At 38.8% G+C, this 23,157-nt stretch overlaps 1 protein-coding gene across 5 annotated transcripts in view; it reads right to left on the bottom strand.

Moving 5' to 3' along the window:
* The window catches only part of ATRX (ATRX chromatin remodeler), a 293,312-nt gene extending 277,139 nt beyond the window's left edge, over positions 1-16,173 (bottom strand). For 3 of the 5 annotated variants that reach the window (XM_082716013.1, XM_082716014.1, XM_082716015.1), the window contains exon 1: positions 15,911-16,159. In XM_082716013.1, the coding sequence (XP_082572139.1) occupies positions 15,911-15,930 (20 nt within the window). In that variant the 5' untranslated portion in view covers positions 15,931-16,159. Of the gene's footprint in view, positions 1-15,910 lie in introns of all 5 variants that reach the window. The other 2 variants (XM_082716012.1, XM_082716016.1) reach the window with 1 other exon arrangement.
* Between the last annotated feature and the right edge of the window lie 6,984 nt (positions 16,174-23,157).

Here is a 23,157-nt window from a genome sequence, read left to right as displayed (position 1 = left end):
GTTGGTGGGAATGCAAGTTGGTGCAGCCACAAAAACAGTGTGGAGATTCCTTAAGAAATTAAAAGAGACCTTCCCTATGACCCTGCAATTGCACTACTGGGTATTTTCCCCAAAGATACAGATGTAGTGAAAAGAAGGGCCATCTGTACCCCAATGTTTATAGCAGCAATGGCCACGGTTGCCAAACTGTGGAAAGATCCAAGATGCCCTTCAGTGGACGAATAGCTAAGGAAGATGTGGTCCATATACACTATGGAATATTATGCCTCCATCAGAAAGGATAAATACCCAACTTCTGTAGCAACATGGATGGGACTGGAAGAGATTATGCTGAGTAAAATAAATCAAGCAGAGAGAGTCAATTATCATATGGTTTCACTTATTTGTGGAGCATAACAAATAACATGGAGGACATAGGGAGATGGAGAGGAGAAGGGAGTTGAGAGAAATTGGAAGGGGAGATGAACCATGAGAGACTATTGGACTCTTAAAAACAACCTGAGGGTTTTGAAGGGGGGGGCGGTTGGGGAAGTCAGGTGGTGGGTATTATGGAGGGCATGTATTGCATGGAGCACTGGGTATGGTGCATAAACAATGAATTCTGTTACGCTGAAAAGAAATTAAAAAAAAAAGTCTGCTATTATCTCTAAACTTTTATTTTTTTATTTTTTTTTTTGATTTTATTTATTTGTCAGAGAGAGCGAGCGAGAGCGAGCACAGGCAGACAGAGTGGAAGGCAGAGTCAGACGGAGAAGCAGGCTCCCTGCGGAGCAAGGAGCCCGATATGGGACTCGATCCCAGGACGCTGGGATCATGACCTGAGCCGAAGGCAGCTGCTTAACCAACTGAGCCACCCAGGCGTCCCTCTAAACTTTTAATAAATACTCTTTATTAGATTAAGGAGGTTACCTTTAAAAAAAAATAGTTAAAAACTGTTTTTACCAAATTAAATCAATAAACATTCCAATAATCACTACTATATTTCGCCTGACAAAATATCTTACATTTCCCACCTCTTTTAAATAAACTAAAGGCCAGTTAACAAAACAAAAAAAAAAGAAAAAGCTACTGAACATCAGTATGAGAGCATTGTGGTGTTTCAACTTTATGCACCTACCATGTCCCATTCCCAGCTTGATGGAAGCCATGAAGATGGTGGCCCACATTCCTAGGGAATTTGCAAATGCCAAAGGTAGTGATGTGGATCCTATTCTTAAAGAATTGTGGCTGTATGTTTTGACCTGTTTGGTTGTTATCTGACAGACTGGGATGTGGGTTTTCTTTCTTTCACCAACCAGAACATTCTCAGGAGGAACAAATTCCTAAAACAAACTGATTTGTCCAAAGAATTTAAAGGCGAATATACTATACACAGCCACCAGAGCAAGGGATAATACGTGGGCCAGGCACTTGACAGACATAAAAGGATGGGAAGAAGGAGTCAGAAATACAGGAGACAATAAGAGCTCCAAAAAGCTCCAGCACATACCAAGGAATATGGAAGGCCACTCCTATGCTCAAGGCTGGACACATGCTCAGTAAAGACAAAAGACCATAAATTTTCACCTTTATCTGACCTTTAGCTTCCACCCCATCAGGAAGTGAGAGTTACAAAAGAATTTTAAATAACTGGCTAAACACTGAGAAGTACCCCAACACTGAGCCAACTGTGAAGAGAAAAAGTTGTTTTGGTTTGGTTTAGGTTATTGTTTGTTTTTGAACTTTTTTTTTTCTGTCAAACCACTAACTGACCAATAAGCTACCAGAACAAACACTGCAGTACCCACACATGACAAATACAGCCTTTGTGAAAATAGGTTAGAAAGTTCACTAAGCAGGGGCACCTGGGCGGCTCAGTGAGTTAAATGTCTGTCTTTGGCTCAGGTCATGATCCCGGAACTGGGGTTGAACCCCACATGGGGCTTGCTGCTCAGCTGGGAGCCTGCTTCTCCCTCTCCCACATCCCCTCCCTGCTGCTTGTGCCCTCTTGCTTTCTCTCTCTCAAAAATAAAATATATATATATTTTTAAAGCGGTTCTTTTTTTTTTAAAGATTTTATTTATTTATTTGACAGAAAGAGAGCACAAGTAGACAGAGAGACAGGCAGAGAGAGAGAGAGAGAGAGAGGAAAGCAGGCTCTCCGCTCAGCAGAGAGCCCAATGCGGGACTCGATCCCAGGACCCTGAGATCATGACCTGAGCCAAAGGCAGCGGCCCAACCCACTGAGCCACCCAGGCGCCCCAATAAAATATATTTTTTAAAAAGTTCACTAAGCAAACCCCACAAGAAGCAACAACATACCCTGGGGAGGGGGGAAAATGTTTTCCAGAATTGCCATATTACAATATTCAAAGTACCCGTTTTCAACAAAAACAGAAGCATGCTAAGTAATAAGAAAAGTATGGCCCATTCCCAGGGAAAAAAGAAGAAATTAACAGAACTGCCCCTAAGGAGGCCCAGATGTTGGAATTAATAGACAAGGACTTTAAATAAACTGTTTTAAATATAATCAAAGAGCTAAAGAAACCAGCATGTCTTACCAAAAACAAAGAAAGAAACATAAAAAGGAACCAAATAGGGCACCTGGGTGGCTCAGTTGATTAAGCAACTGCCTTCGGCTGAGGTCATAATCCCAGAGTTCAGGGATCATGTCCTACATCGGACTCCCAGGTCCATGGAGAGTCTGCTTCTCCCTCTGACCTTCTCCCATCTCACGTGTGCGTGCGTGCGCCATCGTGCTCTCTCTCTCTAATAAATAAATAAATCTTTTAAAAAATGGAACCAAATAAAATTTTAGAGTTGAAAAATACAATAGCAGACAAGAAAAATTTACTACAGAGGTACAACAGAAGATCTGACCAAGGATAAGAAAGAATAAGTGAATTTAAAGATAGCACCAATTGAGATTATCCAGTATGAGAAGCAGAAAGAGGAAAAATGACCAGAGCATCAGAAACTTGTGAGATACCATCAAGCATAAAACATGCATAAGAGGGTGCCTGGGTGGCTCAGTGGGTTAAGCCGCTGCCTTCGGCTCAGGTCATGATCTCAGGGTCCTGGGATCGAGTCCCGCATCGGGCTCTCTGCTCAGCGGGGAGCCTGCTTCCTTCTCTCTCTCTCTGCCTGCCTCTCCATCTACTTGTGATTTCTCTCTGTCAAATAGATGAATAAAATCTTTAAAAAAAAAAAACATGCATAAGAGACATACATAAGACAGTCACAGAAGAGAAGAAAAAGGAGAAAGAATACTTAATAGTCAAAGCAGCCCAAATTCATGAAATATATGAATCTACATTATCAAGGTCAATGAATGCCAAGAAGGATAAACAGAAATCCATAGTGAGACAAAATATAATTAACCTGTAAAAGCCAAAGAAAATCTCAAAATCAATGAGAAGTAACAAGTACAATGGATCCTCATTAACAGTTGAACACCATGGAAACCACTGCTACTCCCCCTGCTTGTGTTCACTGTCAAATAAATTAATAAAATCTTTTAAAAAGATGTCAACTGGGCGCCTGGGTGGCTCAGTGGGTTAAGCCTCTGCCTTCGGCACAGGTCATGATCTCAGGGTCCTGGGATCAAGGCCCACATCAGGCTCTCTGCTCAGCAGGGAGTCCGCTTCTCCCTCTCTCTGCCTTCCTCTCTGCCTACTTGTGATCTCTCTCTATATATATTTCAAATAAATAAATAAAATCTTTAAAAAAATAAAAAAAAAATTTAAAACAAGATGTCAACCCTCCAAAACATTTAAGAAACCATGACGGGGGCACCCAGGTGGCTCATTCAGTTAAAGGTCTGACTTCGGCTCAGGTCATAATCCCAGGGTCCTGGGATCAAACCCCCACATTGGGACACCTGCTCAGCAGGGAGTCTGCTTCTACCTCCCCCTCTGTCCTCCCCCTACTCATGTGCTCTCTCTCTTCTTCTCTCAAATAAATATTGTTTTTAAAAATGAAGACTTCCTGGGGTGCCTGCGTGGCTCAGTGGTTAAGCATCTGCCTTCTGCTCAGGTCATGATCTCATGTTCCTGGGCTCAAGCCCCACATCAGGCTCCCTGCTCAGCAGGAAGCCTGCTTCTCCCTCTCCCACTCCCTCTGCTTGTGTTCCCTCTCCCCCTGTCTCTCTGTCAAAGAAATCAAATCTTTAAAAAAAAAAAATGAAGACTTCCCGAAACAGATATTGTACTATATGTTAACTAGAATTTAAATAAAAAATTGAAAAAAAAGGAGACACAATGGAGGACTAAAAACACTACAATCTATTTTTTTTAAAAGATTTATTTCTTGGGGTGCCTGGGTGGCTCAGTGGGTTAAAGTCTCTGCCTTTGGCTCAGGTCACGATCCCAGGGTCCTGGGATCAAGCCCCTCATTGGGCTCTCTGTTCATCAGGGAGACTGCTTCCTCCCCTCTCTGCCTGCTTCTCTGCCTACTTGTGATCTTTGTCTGTCAAATAAATAAATAAAATCTTTTTTGAAAGAAGGTTTTATTTCTTTATTTGAGAGAAAAAGAGAGCATGAGCAGGGGGAGGGGCACAGGGAGAGGGACAAGCAGACTCCATGCTGAGCAGGAAGCCCAACATGGGACTCAATCCCAGGACCCTAGGATCATGACCCGAGCCGAAGACAGACGCTTAACTAACTGAGCCTCTCAGGCACCCTATCTTTTAAACATAAAAGTATATATGCTCTAATGAAAGTAAGAAATTACAAATTTGTAATAAAGCAGCAATATTTGAATAAGGTCAGCATTCTGCCATATTATGTCTAAATAGCAGTCTCTGTGTAATACTCTCAATAAAAGTTAAATTGCAATAAAGGTCACCATGTTCATGTGGGCCTAATTACTAAAAGCTTCAAGAAATGCTTCATTAGGAGCACCTGGGTGGCTCAGTGGGTTAAAGCCTCTGCCTTTGGCTCAGGTCATGATCCCAGGGGCCTGGGATCGAGCCCCGCATGGGGCTCTCTGCTCAGTGGGGAGCCTACTTCCTCCTCTCTCTCTCTGCCTGCCTCTCTGTCTACTTGTGATCTGTCTGTCAAATAAATAAATAAAAATCTTTGAGAAAAAAAAGAAATGTTTCATTATTTCATAAATACAGTTCATTCCAATGATATACCACACCCCACCCAGACAGTCTTCAAATGGAGACAAGAGGCAAAGAATATGGCAAGAGCAAGAAGCAAAGCAAGAAGTTTTATTTCTGTTTTAAGGAGTTATAAGAAAAGGGGTCTTTAGCTGAGAACTGTGGTTCTATTCCTCTGCAGAAAAAAAATACAATTATAAGACATTTAGATTTTAGAAACAGAAAACAGCACCTGTTTCCACAATTCATCCTTCAAGTTAGGCAGGTAACCCTAGCTCCCATCCAAAATAATCAGGTTATTGTTTAGAATTCAGATGTCAGAGACAAATCATGGAAAACACTAATAAGTGGATGGCAGTATTCAGGAACACAAGTCATTTAAATTTTTTAGTATCTACTGGAATGGGAACAAAGGAGGAAGAAGTATCCAGAAGTCATCCTTTCCTGCCTTGAAATTCCATCTTTTACCCATGTTAATTCTACCAGATTCAAATACTAAACTACTGTGTTCTTATACCATATATGTCAGTAGCACTCAGCTGGTACTTAGCATCTGCTACTATACTTTTAGGGGGAATGGGAGTTGAACATATATGTCTATATTCTCCCTAATATATTCCTTTTCTAAAGGACTGTTCTATCTCCTCAGTATTTCCAATGACTGGCATAGAGTAAACTCATATATAACCCCATGCTCAAAATATTCAAAGGTTCCCCATTCCTAAGCATAGCATTCAAAGCTCTCTGCAAGATAACTCACACGTGACTTTCTAATCATACCACAACTCAGCTCAAAAAAGTTTCCCTTCCTCCTCTTCTACTGCATTTTCTTTTACTTCTCTCATAATAAGCAACACATTCTGCTTAAAGTTCCTTCTTTAAAACTCAGAGTACTCTCTACTGGAGTGTAAGCTCCTCAAAGGAGGAAACTGGTCTGGGATCATCTTTTTTCCCATGTGGGAAATAACAAATTGCCCTGTACAGAGGAATAATAAATGCTTACTAAAATGAAGATAGTATCTGCTCAGAGATTCCTTAGAAGAAGAGTGGCGATTTGTTGAGCATTTTTAAAAAACAACCCTGAAGTCATTTAGTACCCTCCAATATTCTCTCTTCCGTGTCTAAACAGATATTCAGTAAGCGGTGTTAAATGCATGATAGTCAGCCTTTGAAAGAAATGTATTATTTCATATACTTAACGAGTAACAGGTGCAGTCACTTTAATATAAAACATTCACTCTTGATTCTCTACTTTTAGCAGACACTCAGAATACACGATGAAAATTCATAAATAGGGTGTTTTGTGGTTTTGAATTTTGGGGGTATATGAAGAAGGTGGAAAGGGGAAAAGCAAAAAAAAAAAAAAAACCACCAGTAAGAGGTGGGCAAATTCTTCCCCACTCTATAGAAATTAACCAAACCTAGCTTCAAATACCTAAATTAAATGGCAGAGAATAAGTTGATTGATAAGCTTAGTATTAAAACAAAATACATTTTAAAATACAGTAAAAGATATACGCCTCCTGATAAAACATGCTGAGAAAGACACAGCGTTACTTCACAGTATTTCTAGCAAAATACACGATCACAAGGAAATATCAGACAAACCCAAATTAACTACCCTGTTCTTCAAAAATATGTAAGGGAAAAAAACAGCAAGGTACAGTGCTCTAGAGTAAAGATTAAAGAGACATGACAATGAATTGCAATGTATGCTCCAAAATTGGATGCTAGACCAGAGAAAAAGAAATTTTTTTCTTTCACTATAAAGGACATTATGAAGCAAAACGTGAATAAGATCTTTAGATTAAAAACTGCATTGTAAGGGGGTGCCTGGCTGGCTCAGTCAGTGGAGCATTCGACTCTTGATCTCAGAGTTTTGAGTTAAAGCCCCACAGTGAGTGTATAGATTGCTTAAAAATAAAATTTTAGGGCACCTGGGTGGCTCAGCCCATTAAACATCTGCCTTTGGCTCAGGTCATGATCTCGAGGTCCTGGACTGAGCCCCACAACAGGCTTCCTGCTCAATGGGAAGGTTATTTCTCCATCTCCCTCTGCCCCTGCCCCCTTCTCGTATGTGCATGTCTGTATGTGCTCTCCCTCTCAAACAAATAAAATCTTTTCAAAAAATCTTTTAAAAAGAGAAACAGTATCAATGTTAATTTCTAATTTTGCTAACTACACTGAGGCTAAGTAAGAGAATATTCCCATTTTGGTGAAATACATATTGAAGTATTCGGGGATAAAGGAGTATTGTGTTTGTAATTTACTCTCTGAATCAAAAAAATATAGACAGAATGATAAAGCAAATGTAAAAATTTACTATCTGCTGAATCTGGGTGAAGGGCCTATGAGAATCTGCATACTATTTTTGCAAATTAAGTCTGAATTTGTATTTTTTAACTTTTTATTTTGACATACAGTAAAAAGGAGATGACTATTCTTTACCTCCTTGAAGGTAGATCAGATTCATCTCCCAAGGGTACAGTTATTAAAAACATTTTTTAAAAAATCATTCAATAAAATATTGCATGAGATCAATGAGACACTAACTAGAAAGTTGTTCTAAGTAAATGTCTTTGATCTCTGGATATTTTTTAAATGTTATTTATAAAAACATCAAATGTCTTTTATGAGAGGACTAAGTTACTAGACAAAATGTATATTAATACAGATTTTTTTATAATGTAAACTCCATGGGGACAAGGCTTTAATTTGTCCTGTTCACCTAAGCAGTACTTTGAACAGTTACTGACACATGGCAATAGAAATTTGAATATCTGAGTAATTAGCATGTCCCAGACACTAACCTAAGTGCTTTGTTGTCCTTTAACTAATTTAATCTTCATATAGTCCAAGAAATATTTGGTGTATGAATTGGTACTTTTTGCAGGATGACAATCACAGTGAGTTCTGAAATCAATGGAGTTCCTAAAACTCACCAGGTTATGCAAAATTATGCAATGAACACCACAAGATTCATAGGGAAAATGGGGTTAGAAGCACAACACTCAAAAAACTTAATCATAACACATTTTTTTAAAAGATAGAAACATAATAAAAATGATAGCACAATTTTGCATAGTTTACACCTGAGGTAATTAAGAAATACAAAAACACAACAATACATACAGCACTTTACCTTGAAAAAGACCTGAAGTTTGCTTGTGGAAGTACATCAGAAGGGCTGCAGCTCATGAATTACTGTGAAATGATGGGAGGAGGGTTATCTGAAATCCGATGGAAAACTATAACAAAAGATGTGGATGGGAGTGGCTTAAAACATAAGGGGTGTACTGAGCTAGCCAACAGATGTTTGAGGTATGAGGTGTGTACATGTATATGCATGTATTTAATGCAGCTCAGTACAGCTGGGTGTAGTTTCCTGCATTCACCCAGGGAAAACTTGCTATAAAGGATCAAACAGTAAGTATTTTAGGCTTTGTGGGTCTTTGTTACAACTATTCAACTCCAAGATAGTGGTACAAAAGCAGCCACAAACAATATACACAAAAGGGCTTGGGTGTGTTCCAACAGAACTTTATTTATAAAAACAGGCCACTGGCTGGTGATTATAATTTGCTGATCCCTAACCTTTGCATATGAAAATGCAAATTTTGTCTTATGCTCAAATTGTTCCCTGATGTATCAATCTTGTTGGGACAAATATGCATATTCCAAACAAGCATTATTGCAGAACTAGGTTTGGAATGCTATGCAAACCAAAAAATAACTAATATAATTCAAATAAGCAAAATAACAAATCTAGTATTATATGAAAAGAAATTGCTTTGATTTTAGACTTTATAAATCAGTGATTATCCAAAAGTTAACCGACCATGTCAAATGGCCAAAATAAAAACAACTAAGGACAGATTTCCAACAGTCGATAATAGTCAATCAAAATCTGTGCATTAAATTCTACACAATCTTTAAGAAAAGTGGAAAACTTTTGACAGTTCAGGCTCATTTACAAAGGGCACAGGTGGCTTTTTCAAGATCATCAAGCTGCAAAAGTTAACATACAAACTGCACTTAGAAGATGAGTAAGTTCTGGACATCTAATGCATAGCATGGTTACTATAGTTAACTATACTACATACTTGAAAGTTGCTAGAGAGTAGATTTTAAAATGTTCTCACCATAAAAACAAAAAAATGGTTATGTGAGGTGAGGGATGTGTTAACTAACATTATCATAGTAAACATTTCAAAATATATACATATATTAAATCAACACGCTGTACAACTTAAACTTACACAATGTTATATCTCAACTATATATCAATAAAGCTGGGGAAAAACATACTAATTGCACAACAGCTATACGATATTTGTCCAGGAACTGAGTTAAAAATTCTCAGCTGACCTGCTTCCAAAGAGAAAACACTAATATATATAACAATCCTTTGCTTGCTGTATCTCACATCTGGACTCTCCCCCAGTTTTCTTTGTCAAAACTGTACCCATCCCTCCAAGGGCCAGATTCAAATGCTTTCTCTATAAAGTCTTCCCTGGACCCCATCAGAAATATCTTCATATTCATATCTTCAGATGCAATACAGATACCATCTCCTCTGTGAAAGTTTCCTAGACATCCCCGAAATTAGGCTTTCCTTCATTTCTGGTACCCAATAAAACCAATATACCTCTATTTTAGCCTGGTTTTATACCTGCTTATTTACTTATTATCTCCCTCACTAGGTTAAGAATGCCTTAAGGAGATGAGAATTTTGTTTTATTAAACTTTGCATGCCATAGCCCAGTGCCTGGCCCCTAGTTGATACTCAAGTATTTGATCAACTAATAAAGCAGTCTCCCAAAATATGAAGTATAGGATATAAACACATGAAAACCAATGCTATACCAATAATTTCTTAAACAAATATTGTATAGAACAGTCAACGAGAAAGGTGGACTATAGTTACCAAGAACGGCTACTTCAAGCCAAAACTGAAAGACAAAGTCTCAAGAAACAGGATCTGAAAATAGTGACTATAGCACACAATTCACAGAACCTTTTCCCAGGGCAAAAAGCACAACTGGCCAGAATAAAAAAGTCTTTTCAGACATATCATCTCTAATTATAAAAGGGCAGACAGAAAAAGGGGCACCTGAGTGGTGCAGTAGGTTGAGCATTTGACTCTTGGTTTCAGCTCAGATTGTAATCTCAGGATGGTGAGATGGAGCCCTACACTGGGTTCTGTGCTCAGCATGGAGTCTGCTTGAAACTCACTCTACCTCTCCCTCTGCCCCTCCCCCCTGCACTCTCTTGCTCTCTAAAATAAATAAATAAATCTTCAAATAAAAAGGGGAGAAATACAATATCCTGGATTAATAATCTTTCAAAATAGAAAACATCCTGAGCCACAATAATATTAACAAACTTCTCAACAAAAAGGTTTTCTTTTCCAATATTTGCACAAATACATGTACATTGATGACAGAGGATACCATCAACAAAACACCTGTATCCAAACCATGTACGTTTAAAAAAAAAGATATGCATACCTGGCTAAAGAAACTTCCCTTTATCACTACCCTTCTTCCTACTCCTCAAAGTAAAATTTAAAAAATGGTCAACATTCACAAAAGCAGGACTATTTTTTTTTATCTTTATTTAAAACTCTACACCCAATGTAGGGCTCAAATTCACAACCCTAAGATCAAGTGTCATATGCTCTACCAACTGAGCCAGAAAGGCACCCCCATTTTTTTTTTAATAACCTTATAGAACATCAAGTACAAGTTCATTTCACAAATGACAAAGCAGAAGCCTGGAAAGGATGAATTTGTCAAAGGTCCTATAATGAGGTAAGCAACAGAGCTGTACCTAGAAAACCCAGGTTTGGCTCAGAGTTCAGTATTCATTCCTCTACACCAGCAGTTCTCAAACTTTTAATCTCAGGAGCTCTTTACACTCTTAAAACAGTTAAGAATTAGCAAAGGCCACAAAGAGCTTTAGTTTATTGCCTTTTAAGAACCACTGTTATAGGGGCGCTTGGGTAGCTCAGTGAGTTAAGGCCTCTGCCTTCAGCTCAGGTCATGATCCCGCGGTCCTGGGATAGAGCCCCCGCGTTGGGCTCTCTGCTCAGCAGGGAGCCTGCTTCCTCCTCTCTGTCTGTCTGGTTCTCTGTCTACTTGTGATCTCTGACTGTCAAATAAATAATTTTTTTTTAAAAAAGAACCACTGTTATAACCATGTTACTTCCTCCAGAACTGCAGGCTTTATCAGTTATCTATTAAACCTGCTCCCATTTTACAGGTAGAGAAACGGAGGATAAATATCTTGCATGTCTGCTATTAAGACAATCATAAGACAAACATTAGCATACACGTACAGAGGAATCCCACTTAGATGCTCCTTTTACTGTCCTACTGTAGTCAACGTTCCTAAGAGAAGATCTAAACATCATTTTCCTATGGCTTAAAAACCATTTGAACAGCTTTTGCCAATGTTCAAGCAAACAAATTCTGGAGGAAAGGACTTCAAGTAAACCCAAGATTTGCCTGATATAATGCACAAATTTGGGGCGCCTGGGTGGCTCAGTGAGTTAAAGCCTCTGCCTGCGGCTCAGGTCATGATCCCGAGGTCCTGGGATCGAGCCCCACATTGGGTTCTCTGCTCGACGGGAGCCTGCTTCCTCCTCTCTCTCTCTGCCTGCCTCTCTGCCTACTTGTGATCTCTGTCTGTCAAATAAATAAATAAAATCTTTAAATAATAATAATAATAATCATCCACAAATTTATTCAGACTCCAAGAATGAAACAGACACATAAAAACACACAATTTCTCACAGAAAAATTATTTCACACACCTGTATCTATATAGAAATTTCTTTAAGTACTACATGTACCTTATCTCTAGAAATACAATATATAACTGAAAGCTTATGGTCAAACTATACCAAGGGTTGCCAATAATGAGAACTGGCATGATCGAAATTAAAGTCACAAACATCTTTCTTTTCACCCAATCAGCAACATAACCAAACAACTGGTATTTAAATTCTTTCAAAACCCTTTATAAAAATTGCATATACTCCCCCTCCACAGCCTGGCTTAATACCTTCCACTTAGTGAGAATGCAAATATTTCACAGGTAACATTTTTCAAACATTAGGTTAGTAGCCAATGATTGTGAATTACCACCCTAACAGATACCTTCTAAGACATTTTCCCAGCATCTCTCCATTTAGACAACTTCTGCCTTTTGTTATTTAAGACCATGGGGCACCTGACTGTCTCAGTCAGTGGAGCACCTGACTCGATCTCAGGGTTATGAGTTTAAGCCCTACACTGGGCACAGAGCTTCTTAAAAACAAATAAATTAAAAAATAAAATTTAAGACCAATAACAAGTTATACTGCTGTCAGCTGCTATAAAGATTAGAATGTCAAGTCCCGGGGAGCCTGGGTGGCTCAAATGGTTAAGTGTCTGCCTTCCCGCTCAGGACATGATCTTGGGGTCCTGGGACTGAACCTGCATCAGTCTCCCTAGTTTAGTGGGGAGCCTACTTCTCCCTCTCCCTCTGCCCCTCCCCACTGCTCATGCTCTATCTCAAATAAATAAAATCTAAAATAAAGGGACGCCTGGGTGGCTCAGTTGGTTGGACGACTGCCTTCGGCTCAGGTCATGATCCCGGAGTCCCAGGATCGAGTCCCGCATCGGGCTCCCAGCTCCATGGGGAGTCTGCTGCTTCCTCTGACCTTCTCCTCGCTCATGCTCTCTCTCTCACTGTCTCTCTCTCAAATGAATAAATAAAACCTTTAAAAAAAACTCTAAAATAAAAAGAATGACAAAAATATCTCTGACCTTTATACAAAAATAGTTTATCTGTCAATCAGAAGCTCATCTTTCATAATAATAAATATTTCAAGAAACAAGCCAATCTTATTTAAAATAAAATACATAACAAAAGCTCCTTAAAAACAATAACAAAATCTTTTAAAGACTGAGCCACTGATTCTTCAGTGTATGATTTAGGCAGGTCATCAATTTATTTCCCTCCCTTCTTGCCTTTTGGCTATTTTTTCACCACAGAATCATAGAAAATATCGTTTTTTATGAACACTAGTAAAAATCAGAACTACTCTTTGTTCCTATTTAAGTGCTCAACAAAAGTTCTGATACAAAAAAATCTGGCACTATTGTGTAAAATAAAATTAATGATAATGTATAGAACTGCTCTATTATTTCTATCTCACATTAGGAGAGAATCAAGAGTGATTCAGTACTGTGAGTTCAACTCACTCAAACACTACCTGTCAGATTATCCTCTATGATTATGACTTGAGATAAATGACACTTCAGCCTGAGACAGTTCTGAATACCCGCTTGGTGCACTTTCCCAGTAAATAATCGGGGAGCATCATATATTTCTAAATTAACATTTATATATGAGGTTCTTTACAAGGGGTTTTTCATGTAGCTTAAGACTTTCCTGGAATTAGGGGCGCCTAGGTGGCTCAGTGGGTTAAAGCCTCTGCCTTCAGCTCAGGTCATGATCCCAGAGTCCTGGGATCGAGCCCCGCATCAGGCTCTCCACTTCTCCGGGAGCCTGCTTCCTCCTCTCTCTCTGCCTACTTGTGATCTCTATCAAATAAATAAATAAAATCTTTAAAAAAAAAAAAAGACTTTCCTAGAATTAAAAGTTTCAGTTTTTCTCATTATCTCATCTGTGCATAAAAGGCAAAATATTTTAACAGCTACAAGCTCTAAGACCTATATCAAAGAACCACAATCAATAGTAGCTAATAGGAACTTCTTCCGTTGTAATACTTGGGCTAAATTAAAATGATCATAATCACATTAGACATGGCAGTTCAAGGGGGCATTAATGCCTTGTGGTTAAGAACATAAGTTCTGGGGGCACCTGGGTGGCTCAGTGGGTTAAGCCTCTGCCTTCGGCTCAGGTCATGATCTCAGGGTCCTGGGATGGAGCCCCACATCAGGCTCTCTGCTCAGCGGGAGCCTGCTTCCACCTATCTCTCTCTCTGCCTACTTGTGGTATCTGCCTGTCAAATAAATAAATAAAACCTTAAAAAAAAGAACTTAAGTTCTGGAGTAAAAATGGGGTTCAATTCCAGCTCCACCAATTACAAGCTGTATAGCTTTAGTCAAGTTCTTTGATCTCCCTATGCTTCAGTTTCCTCCTCAGCTATAAAATGAGAAACACTAAGTACCGACCCTATAGTTGTTTTAAGAATTAAGATTATACAGGTGAAGGTCAACAATAAGCACTCTTCAAGACCAATACAAAAAAACTGACCCTGACATAGAATGAATGAAGTCTTCTTTTTGTGAGGCTTTCAGTAAAATCTAGAGGTTATATTTACCTATAAGGTACACCCTTCATGTAAACTAACATGAGCACCTAATAACCAGCCAACAAGTTGTACTGGGTACCTCTTACATACCCAATACCCAATAAATAAAGGTTTATTGTGGCTGGACCAATTAACATAAATTCAGAAAGAGAGACTACAATCTTTACACAGCTAGGAATCTGTAATCTAAGAACTAAGGTTTATTTTTTTTTCTCAAGTGAAGGAAAATATCTTCTATCTACTGCTTATTAATGTAGAAAAATAGGCATAATAGGTATCACAGGCTCATTCCCAAACTCCACATGCTAGGTCAAGTGCTCTAAAAGCTTCTACTATCATAATACTTACTCAAAGGCACATTTTGCCAACTACCAATGCAATTCTGATCCATGCTACCTTTAGTTTTCTTTATTTTGCCCCTACGCACCAAGGATACCTTTCAGAGCAGAAAAATTCCTTAATTCACAAGAGATGAAAAGTCAAATGTCAAAGAGCCCAAAAAGCAAGCCAGCCACCTGTGTAAAAATACTATATACTTCCTATTAACAACTCATATTTTTAGACACTGCCAAGAAGCAAATCAGAAGCACAAGAGAAAAACAACCTCAACCTAATAAACATACTTGATTGGTTTGAGGAAGCCTGCTAGGCACAGCTTCCCTTGCAATAAATCTTACATCCCATCGACCCATCCTGCTCCTCATCCCTCACGGAATAAATTTTTTAAAAGTAGGGTCTAATTACTTTTGCTCGAAATTTGCCAGCAAGTGGAGAAACATCTGAGGTCTGCCTTACCACCCATCAAAGCTTGACTTCACGAAAAGTAACTGGGGTATACCCTGTGTTACCACCCCTTTGCCTAGAAATAAACCCAAGGATACCCCTCAAGATATGGAGTAGGGAAGGAATGAATGTAAAAACATAGCAAGGACTCACCCGTTCACCCCCCCAAAAAGAGCTTGTCCCCAGGGGTTGCAGAAAAAAAAAAAAATTCCGCAAAGCTGCGATATTTCTTGTCTCCTGCTATCCAAACGCCACTGACTCGTCCCGGGATCTCACATCCTCTGGCCGCCCGCCCGCCCCTCCCCCTCAACACCCCCCCCCCACCTCCTCTCCTCCCCCACGCAGTTTCCAGGCCGAAAGATTAGGAAGAACGACCGGGATACCAAAACCGCCTCCGATTTAGGAGTCTCAATTCCACAGGCACCAAAGAATAAACGAGACGAGGCCAACGAAGCTTCACCGGTTAGGGAAGGCTGGAGGAAGCGCCCAACACGCCAGGCCGCACCCCCCCACCCCCACCCCTCACCCCCACCCCCACCCCGGGTTGGAGCCTACCGCCGAAACTCCGAAATCCTTCTCACCGAAAGAGAAAACGATGTCTTTCCGCTAAGCGATACTCAGGCCTAACCCACCAAGCCAAAGCTTTCCCAAACACCCTACTCAAAAGACGCATAGGCCTAGACCGCTAGGACCCTTGAGATGGGATTGTATTTTACCTCATGGGCTCAGCAGTCATGTTTTCGCTTCAACGCCTTGTAGCTCCAACGACCGTAGGGCGCCGCTTTGCGCTCTCCAGCACGGGGTTACAACAGAAATGCAATGGACTCGTAGTCGTCACTATAGCTGGTGCAGGATCCTCCCCACAGCTCAAAGGCCGCTACCACTGCCCCCGCCGCAGGAGCCGCGGAAACAAAGCGACGCCGCCGCCGCCGCCATTTTGTTGGGCCGAGGCTCAGGCAGAAGAATTGGCGCGTCCTCCGTCTTCCTCTTTCCGCTAACGATTGGCTACCTCCTCTACAGCTCAGACTCTTATTGGTTACTGAAATTCACCTTCTTTGGGGGCCTGTTGCTAAGGCGGTCTACGTCATTTAATCCCCTCCACCTTTTCATAGGGGCTCCTGTTCAGTCCCAATGACCCGAAAGTGCTAGTGACGTATTTTGACTTTATTTTGAAAATGCTTTTTGATCCATCCTCCTTTCCTTGACATATTGACAAAACAATAACAGCAATTTACATTTATTGAGTGTTTACTATATACCAGGCACTATACTAATCCTCTATCCGGATTAGCTCATGTAATCCCTATTCTCTTTGAGGCAGACAGGCGCTTGTTAACTACTTTTTCCAGATGAGGAAACCAAAACACAAAGTCTCGATTAAGACCAGACACCACACTCTTAAACACTGATCTATATGACCATCCTGTGTCTTGTCTTTCCTATATTTCAGGTTATGATCAAGTTCTTTACTTTTCTAGATTTTTTATAAAGACTATTGATCATGCCAGCATGCTTACAAAATATATATTATATAAAACTAACCTGAGATCTTCATGTGAGTCTTTCAATACTAAATAAACTCTAAACTGCCACCTGAAATACACACACCCCCCTACACACACTAGATGTAAGGTTAAGGTCTAATCAAGGTCTATTTCCTCCTTATTACAGAGGTTTGGCTGGATGATCTCTAAAAGACTTTCCAGCTTTCATGCTCTCTAATTTAATTGTTCAATAGTAATCTCTGCAAGTCACAAATTAGTTCTCTAAAGTCTAATAGTTTCTAATTTTATTTCCAAATTTATTCTGACATACATGTTTTTGTTCATTTTATTTGCTTTTCTTCAAATCTGTAATTTGCTTCTTTTGTATTTTTTTTAAAGATTTTATTTATTTATTTGACAGAGAGAGATCACAAGTAGGCAGAGAGGCAGGCAGAGAGAGAGGAAGGGAAGCAGGCCCCCCACTGAGCAGAGAGCCCAATGTGGGACTCGATCCCAGGACCCTGAGATCATGACCTGAGCCAAAGGCAGCGGCTTAACCCACTGAGCCACCCAGGCGCCCCTGCTTCTTTTGTATTTAGGTGAAAGAGTTGCTGCTTTCTACCGGAGTTGCAAATGGTAAGACTTTTTTGAATAGAACACTTTGATAATCTGATAGACACGGGCAAATTTCTCATCAAGAGTAGTTTGGGGGCACTTGGGTGACTCAGCCAGAAAAGTATGCTGTTCTTGATCTTCTGGTCATGAGTTTGAGCCCAAAGTTGGGTGTAGAGATTAATTAAATTTTAAAAAAATTTAAAGAAAGAAGTTTAGGGGCGCCTGGGTGGCTCAGTAGGTTAAGCCTCTGCCTTCAGCTCAGGGTCCTGGCATCGAGCCCCACATCAGGCTCTCTGCTCAGCGGGAAGCCTGCTTCCCCCTCTCTCTCTGCCTGCCTCTCTGCCTACTTGTGATCTCTCTCTCTCTCTCTCTCTGTCAAATAAATAGATAAAATCTTTAAAAAGGAAGAAGTTTATACACATTTCAAGTCATCTTTCAAACATTCAAGTATTATTGGCAACTGTAGAAACCAGCCTTCTATATCTGGTATACTGATTTTCTTCTTGTCTTCCATATGTTGAATATCACTCAAACATACAATTTGAAGAAGCTATATTTTCCTCCTTGGTAAATGCAGTTAATCTGAAAAGAGATACACTCCATTACAAGACAGCACACAACTTTTAAACCAGCTCTTGGTGACAAGACTTCTTAACACTAAGCAGCTGTAACATGACTAATTCCATAGAGAAATATCTTAATAACAAAATTATAATCACAGAATTTCTAAAATATACAACTCACTCTATCCATGAATCATCTGAGCATGCCTTTGCTATTAAAAGATGACTAATAAAGTTTTACTGATATATTATAGTTGTATCACTTTCAGTAGCTGATTTACAATGAGTTTCCGTCAGCTGTATTTTAGAAGAAATTCAGTGGTACACATCATTCACATTTTTTGTCACATTGCCACAGAAATCAACATAGAAGCCTTTCTTGGACTTGACCATAAATGTGTAATGAGTAAATTTGCTTGGAAGAAAGACAATGTAGATGACCTTTAAGAGAGCAAGTTGGATGAAAAAATAGATACTCTCATAATGTTTAATAAACATCATTGCAAATTCCATTTTGTGTCAAAATCACAGTGCTTTGACAATATCAATTAAATATTTAAATACATATATCCTGTAATCCAGGAATTTAACTTACAGGAATTTATCCAACATTTTTTTAAGATTTTATTTATTTATTTGACAGACAGAGATTACAAGTAGGCTGAGAGGCAGGCAGAGAGAGAGAAGGAAGCAGGCTCCCTGCTGAGCAGAGAGCCCGATGTGGGGCTCAATCCCAGGACCCTGGCATCATGACCTGAGCCAAAGGCAGAGGCTTTAACCCACTGAGCCACCCAGGCGCCCCTCCAACATTTATATCCTATGTGGGAAAAATGAGATATCCATAAGACTATAGTTAAATGAATTATGTTATCCATACATCAGAATACCATATAGCTGCTTGAAATAAAAACATTATCAAAAATCAGTTGTGTTTCTATGCACTAAAAATGACCATCTAAAAAATAAAGTAAGATAACAATCCCATTTACTATAGCATCAAAAAGGATAAAATACTTAGAAATAAACTTAACCAAGTAGGTGAAAGTCTTGTTTCTGAAATCTACAAAATATTGCTAACAGAAATCAAAGAAAATACAAATGAGTGGAAAGATATCTCATTCCCATGTACTGCTGGAAAACTTAATGTTAAAATGTTTCTACTAGCCAAAAGGACCTACAGATTCAATAAAATCCCTATCAAAATCCCAATGGCATTTTTGAAGAATTAGAACCACACCCCCAAAAATCCTAAAATTCACATGGACGTTTAAAGGACCCTGAATAACCAATACAATGTTGAAAAAGAGGAGCGAAGTTGGGGAACACATATTTCTTGATTTCAAAACATACTGTAAAGCAACAGTAATCAAGAGAGTGTACTATTATAAAGATATAAATATATATTCCAATATAATGGAAAAAAGAGCCAAGAAATAATCACTTGAAGATAAGGCCAAATGATTTTCAACAAGGTTGCCAAAACTACACAATGAGGAAAGGACAGTCTTTTCAACAAATGGTGCTGGGAAAATTGGATATCAACTTTTGAAAGAGTGACATTGGACCCTTAACTCACTGCATGTACAAAAAAATTACCTAAAATGTATTAAGAACCTAAACCTATAAAATTCCTAGAAGAAAACACAAGTGAAAAACTTCAAGACATTGGGTTTGGCAATAGTGTCTTGGATGTGATACCAAATACATAAGCAACAAAAGTAAAACAGACAAATGAGACTATATCAAATTTAAAAATTTCTGCACTTCAAAAGAGACTATAAACAGGGTGAAAAGGCAACCTATGGAATGGGAGAAAATATTTGCAAATTATGTATCTGATAAGGAGTTAATATCCAGAATATAAGGGACATCAATGACTCAACAACAACAAACAAATACCTTCATTAAAAAATGGGCAAAGTCAGGGGTGCCTGTGTGGCTCAGTGGGTTAAGCCTCTGCCTTCAGCTCAGGTCATGATCTCAGGGTCTTGGGATCAAGGCCCACATTGGGCTCTCTGCTCAGCAGGGAGCCTGCTTCCTCCTCTCTCTCTCTTTGCCTGCCTCCCTGCCTACTTGTGATCTCTCTCTGTCAAATAAATAAATAAAATCTTTAAAAAAAAGAAACAAGAAGAAAAATCCCACAACCCATGAGATCATAGCCTGAGCCAAAAATAAGAGTAGGATGCTTAACCACCTGAGTCACCCAGGAACCCCCTAAAATTCCATTCTAAAGAAAAGGTGCTATTAGGGCAAAGAGTCCTGGATGATACATCCAAAGACATGAAGGTTAATTATCTTAAGGTGATATGTCTGAGTGATTTTTTTTCCTATTTTCTATTTTTCCATTTTCTCCAAATTTCCCACAATGAGAATATATTATAAAGTTGATGGGAGAAAGTTAATTTTAACTGTTGTGAGCAACAACAGAACTATCCATTTTCTGCTAGCAAATATGAATTCAAATAGCAATTATGCCAACATAAACCTTAGCTCAAAATTTTTTTAAGATTTTATTTATTTATTTGAGAGAGAGAGATAAAGAGAGCACAAGTGGGGGATTGGGGAGAAAGAGAAGCAAGTTCCCCGCTGAGCAGGAGCCAGATATGGGGCTCAATCCCAGGACCCTAGGATCATGACCTGAATAAAGTCAGGTTCCTAATGGACTGAGCCACCCAGGCACTCCAGCTCAGTATTATTTTTTTAAAAGCGCTCTTCCGGGGCACCTGGGTGGCTTAGTCAAGTGTCTGCCTTTAGCTCAGGTCATGATGCCAGAGGGCTGGCATCCAGGCCCACATCTGTCTCCCTGCTCAGTGGGGAGTCTGCTCCTCCCTCTCCTTCTGCCTGCCACCCAACCTGCTTGTGCACTCTCTTTTTCTCTCTCTCTCAAATAAAGAAATAAAATCTTTTTTTAAAAAGTGCTCAACCCAAATTCTAATACTATGGTTAAGCTTTCTGAGCTTTCTACCTTAAAACCTTAGTATGTGTTTTTCGTAAATACCCTTTTATCAGGTTGAGAAAGTTCCCTTCAATACCTAGTTTTCAATATTTTTATCATAAATGGGTGTTGAATTTTGTCAAATGCTTTTTCTGCATCAGTTGACATGATGATGTTTTTTTTTTCATTCTATTAATGTGGCATATTACATTGATTTAGTTTTGTGTCACCATTGCATTTCTGGGATAAATCCCACTTTGTCATAGAGTATAATCCTTTTAATATGCTGCTGTGTTTGATTTGATAGGTTTTTAAAAAATATTTTATTTATTTATTTGACAGAGAAAGAGAGCACACAAGCTGGGGGAGTGGCAGGCAGAGGGAGAGAGTGAAGCAGGATCCCCACTGAGCAAGAAGCCCAGGGAACCTGGGATCATGACCAGAGCTGAAAGCAGACACTGAAACAACTGAGCCACCCAGGCACCCCAATAGTATTTTTTTAAGATTTTATTTATTGTGTTTGCTTTGGCAGCACATACACTAAAAATTTTATTTATTTATTTATTTATTTATGAGAGAGAGAGAGAAAGAGAGAGAATAAGCAGGAGGAGTTGCAGACAAAGGTAAAGGGGGAGGCAGGCTCTCTGCTGAGCAGAAACCCCGCCATGTGGGGCTTGGTCCCAAGACCCTGGGATCATGACCTGAGCGGAAGGCTGAGCCACCCATCTATCAAAAACCCAGAAGGTTTTTTACTGACTCAATCTTTCTTTTTATAGGTATGTTCAGATTTTCTTTTCTTTTTTTTTTTTTACATTTATTTATTTATTTGAGGAGAGAGATTCTTGAGCAGACTCCATATATGGAGCCCAATGTGAGGATTGATCTCAAGACCCTGAGATCATGAACTGAACCAAAACCAAGAGTTGGATGCTTGGGGCGCCTGGGTGGCTCAGTGGGTTAAGCCGCTGCCTTCAGCTCAGGTCATGATCTCAGGGTCCTGGGATCGAGTCCCGCATCAGGCTCTCTGCTCAGCAGGGAGCCTGCTTCCTCCTCTCTCTCTGCCTGCCTCTCTGCCTACTTGTGATCTCTCTCTGTCAAATAAATAAATAAAATCTCTAAAAAAAAAAAAAAGAGTTGGATGCTTAACAGACTGCACCACCCAGACACCCTCAGATTTTCTGTCTTTTCAATGCTGCTTTGGTAGTCTGTCCATTTTTAGAAATTTGTCCATTTCATTTAGATTATATAATTACTTGGCATACAATTATTCAAAATATCACATTATAATATTTTTTATTTCTGTGATGTTAGTAGTAATATCCTCAGTTTTATTTATAATTTTAGCAGTTTAAGTCTTCTCTCATTTTCTTAGTGTAACTAAACATTCGTCAATTATGTTGATCTTTTCAAAAAACCAACATTTGAGTTTGTTAATTTTCTCTACTGTTTTTGAATTCTTTTTTTTTTCTTTTCTCTATTTTGTGTGTCTTCATTCTAAACTAATCTTTAATATTTCTTCTGCTAGATTTTGGCATAACTACTTTTATATATTTTCTATATTTAGGTTTTTTTATAGCTATAATTTCTTATTCTCTAGTTACTTAAGTTATAAAATTAAGTTATTGATTTGAGCTCTTTCTTCTTTTTAATTTAGACTTTTACAGATAGAACTTTCCCTCTGAGCAATAATTTCAGTTCATCCCATGTTTTTTGTACTTTATGTTCTTGTTTTCATTTGTCTCAAATTATTTTCTGATTTCCCTTGTGATTTCTTCTTTGATCCATAATTGTTTAATTAGGGTAGGCTGTTTAATTTCTACATACTTAGGAATTTTCCTAATTTCCTTCTTTTGCTGATTTGTTATTTTGTCCCATTGTAGTCAGAGAAGATATTGTTGGGTGGAGATTTCTGTATGAGTCTCTTATTGTAATTGGTTTATAGTGTTGCTCAAGCCCTTTATTTCTTTAAAGATCTTCCTTCTTGTTTTATTAATTATTGAATGTAGAATACGGAAGTTTCCAATTATTATTATAGAACTGTCTGTTTCTTCCTTCAATTCTATCAATATATAATTATTACATTCTCTTAAGGAATTGATACTTTATTAGTACATAATATCTTTTTTGTCACTTATAACAATTTTTGACTTAAGGTCAGATATTAGAACAGCTACCCCAGCTCTCTTTGGTTACTATTTGCATGGAATAAGTTTTTCTATCTATCCTTTTATTCTTGACCTATTTGTGTCTTTGGATTTAGAGTGTGTCTCTTGTAGACAGCCTATAGTTGGATTGTGAGCTTTTTTAAACCCATTTTGCTATTTTCTGCCTTCTAAGTGGAGAAATTAATACATTTATATTTTAAT

The sequence above is a fragment of the Mustela nivalis genome (genome assembly GCF_964662115.1).
Source record: "Mustela nivalis genome assembly, chromosome: X".
In the NCBI taxonomy this organism is placed as follows: Eukaryota; Metazoa; Chordata; class Mammalia; order Carnivora; family Mustelidae; genus Mustela; species Mustela nivalis.
This window is presented reverse-complemented; position numbering and strand designations above follow the sequence as displayed.